At 34.8% G+C, this 1,620-nt stretch overlaps 1 protein-coding gene across 1 annotated transcript in view; it reads left to right on the top strand.

Moving 5' to 3' along the window:
- Positions 1-1,182, top strand: part of Dhap-at (dihydroxyacetone phosphate acyltransferase) — a gene marked incomplete in the record, with an annotated part of 6,042 nt that extends 4,860 nt beyond the window's left edge. The window contains 2 exon segments of the mRNA XM_011313451.1: positions 14-267; positions 752-1,182. Coding sequence (XP_011311753.1) covers positions 14-267; positions 752-1,090 — 593 coding nt within the window.
- Between the last annotated feature and the right edge of the window lie 438 nt (positions 1,183-1,620).

Below are 1,620 nucleotides of genomic sequence, written 5' to 3'. Positions count from 1 at the left end.
TTTTTTTTTACAGAATGTGCCCGAGAAAAATATATTTTCCTGAGAAAACTATTGAGCAATGAATTTGCATTGCCTGCTGATGACTGTACAGATACGATTGCCAATGAATGGACTCACGAGATGGAATTTTTAATTAATGCGGACTGTTTCGAATTCGAGGACAATCGGATTATTTATGGAACTAATGAGAAATTTAGGCTACTACTTTGTAATTTAATTTCACCGTTCGTCAGTGCCGTCTGTGTTACGTGTCTTACTTTATATCACGTAAGATTCAATGAACTTCACATTATTCACATTAATTCCAATTTTCCTTCTATCTTCTCCTCTCAGCATATTTGTAAAATATATTGAAAGAGAAAAAGAACGAGAATATAAAATTTTTTTAGAATGTCAAAGGCTAAAGATAGTATTAGCTGGAACATAAACTGTAGCTTGAAAAAATTTGGTTCAGAAATTAGTCAGAAGATATTACTTAGAGAGAATTCAAGACATTTTTTGATAACAGGGGAGATTGTTCCCACAAGACGCCTCTTTCATGATGTTTTTAAAACCTTTCTTGGATCTGACAATTTTCTTATTTTAGTGCGGCACAAATAGTTTCTGAGACTCAGGCCTTTCTGAAAAAGTGTCAGGAAATTTATCTTCTTTCATAGACACATAACTTTTTCTTCGTAATTTAGTTTGGCGTTCTGAATTTCGGTGATATAATAGAAATGAAAATAATCAGTGAATATTTCCATTTTTGCAGTGGGATAATGCGACAATGGAGGATCCAACCGACAAAAACATTTTAAAAGAATCGCAACGACGCGCCGAAACTCTCCTCTTCCACGATGACAGCCTCGTCCATCATCCCTACACTCTTTCTTTAGATCTCTATTCGTCGACATTAGTTAGTTTAACATCGTCTGGTGCCATAAATTCAATACCTAATCAACCAAATTACGACATAGATCGACCAAAGTTATCATCGATTATTGTTGAACTTGAGAAAATACTTTTATCCAGACAATCATCTGGAAGTTACCTGGACATTGGTCCCACCCTGATTCATCACGCTGACAATACACTTCAGGCTAAGTTGTGAATATTCCAATATTTAACCAAATCAAATCCAGCATTACCAGTATTATATAATCTTGAAACAATAAAATAATACTTGCACCGTTGGTAAATGAACTTTTCAACAAATTATCTTATTTTTCTCCTTGTAGCCGGTCAAACCTTAAATATTTTTAAAGTATTAATTGTATGGAAAGTAGAATGCTATCTTTCAAGTGAAGTAAAATAACATAAGCATTGAAATATTAATTTCTCTGATGAAAAACCCATTCTTATCCTTTCAATATCCCGAAAGAGGAAGAGAAGAGGGGAAACAACAAAGAATACATCACCAAACGGTTCTGAGGTAAACTCTGTTGTCCCTGAAATTTCTTGCACTTTCTCCTCCCTGATGTGGCTGTTGACACGATGATCAAGTGATATTATATTTAATAATTTGAATTGCTACAGAAGGGTAGCTGTGGATAAAATCATTAGTCGCCTAAACTCACTTTTCCCCTTTTACGTTATTGCGTTTGTGTGGCCGCAAGTGGCTAGCCTTACCCCCTGGAGTTA

Source organism: Fopius arisanus, unplaced genomic scaffold (assembly GCF_000806365.1).
Source record: "Fopius arisanus strain USDA-PBARC FA_bdor unplaced genomic scaffold, ASM80636v1 scaffold00122, whole genome shotgun sequence".
NCBI classification, from domain to species: domain Eukaryota; kingdom Metazoa; phylum Arthropoda; class Insecta; order Hymenoptera; family Braconidae; genus Fopius; species Fopius arisanus.
Note: the sequence above shows the minus strand (reverse complement) of the source record. Positions and strands in the feature narration are given on the sequence as shown.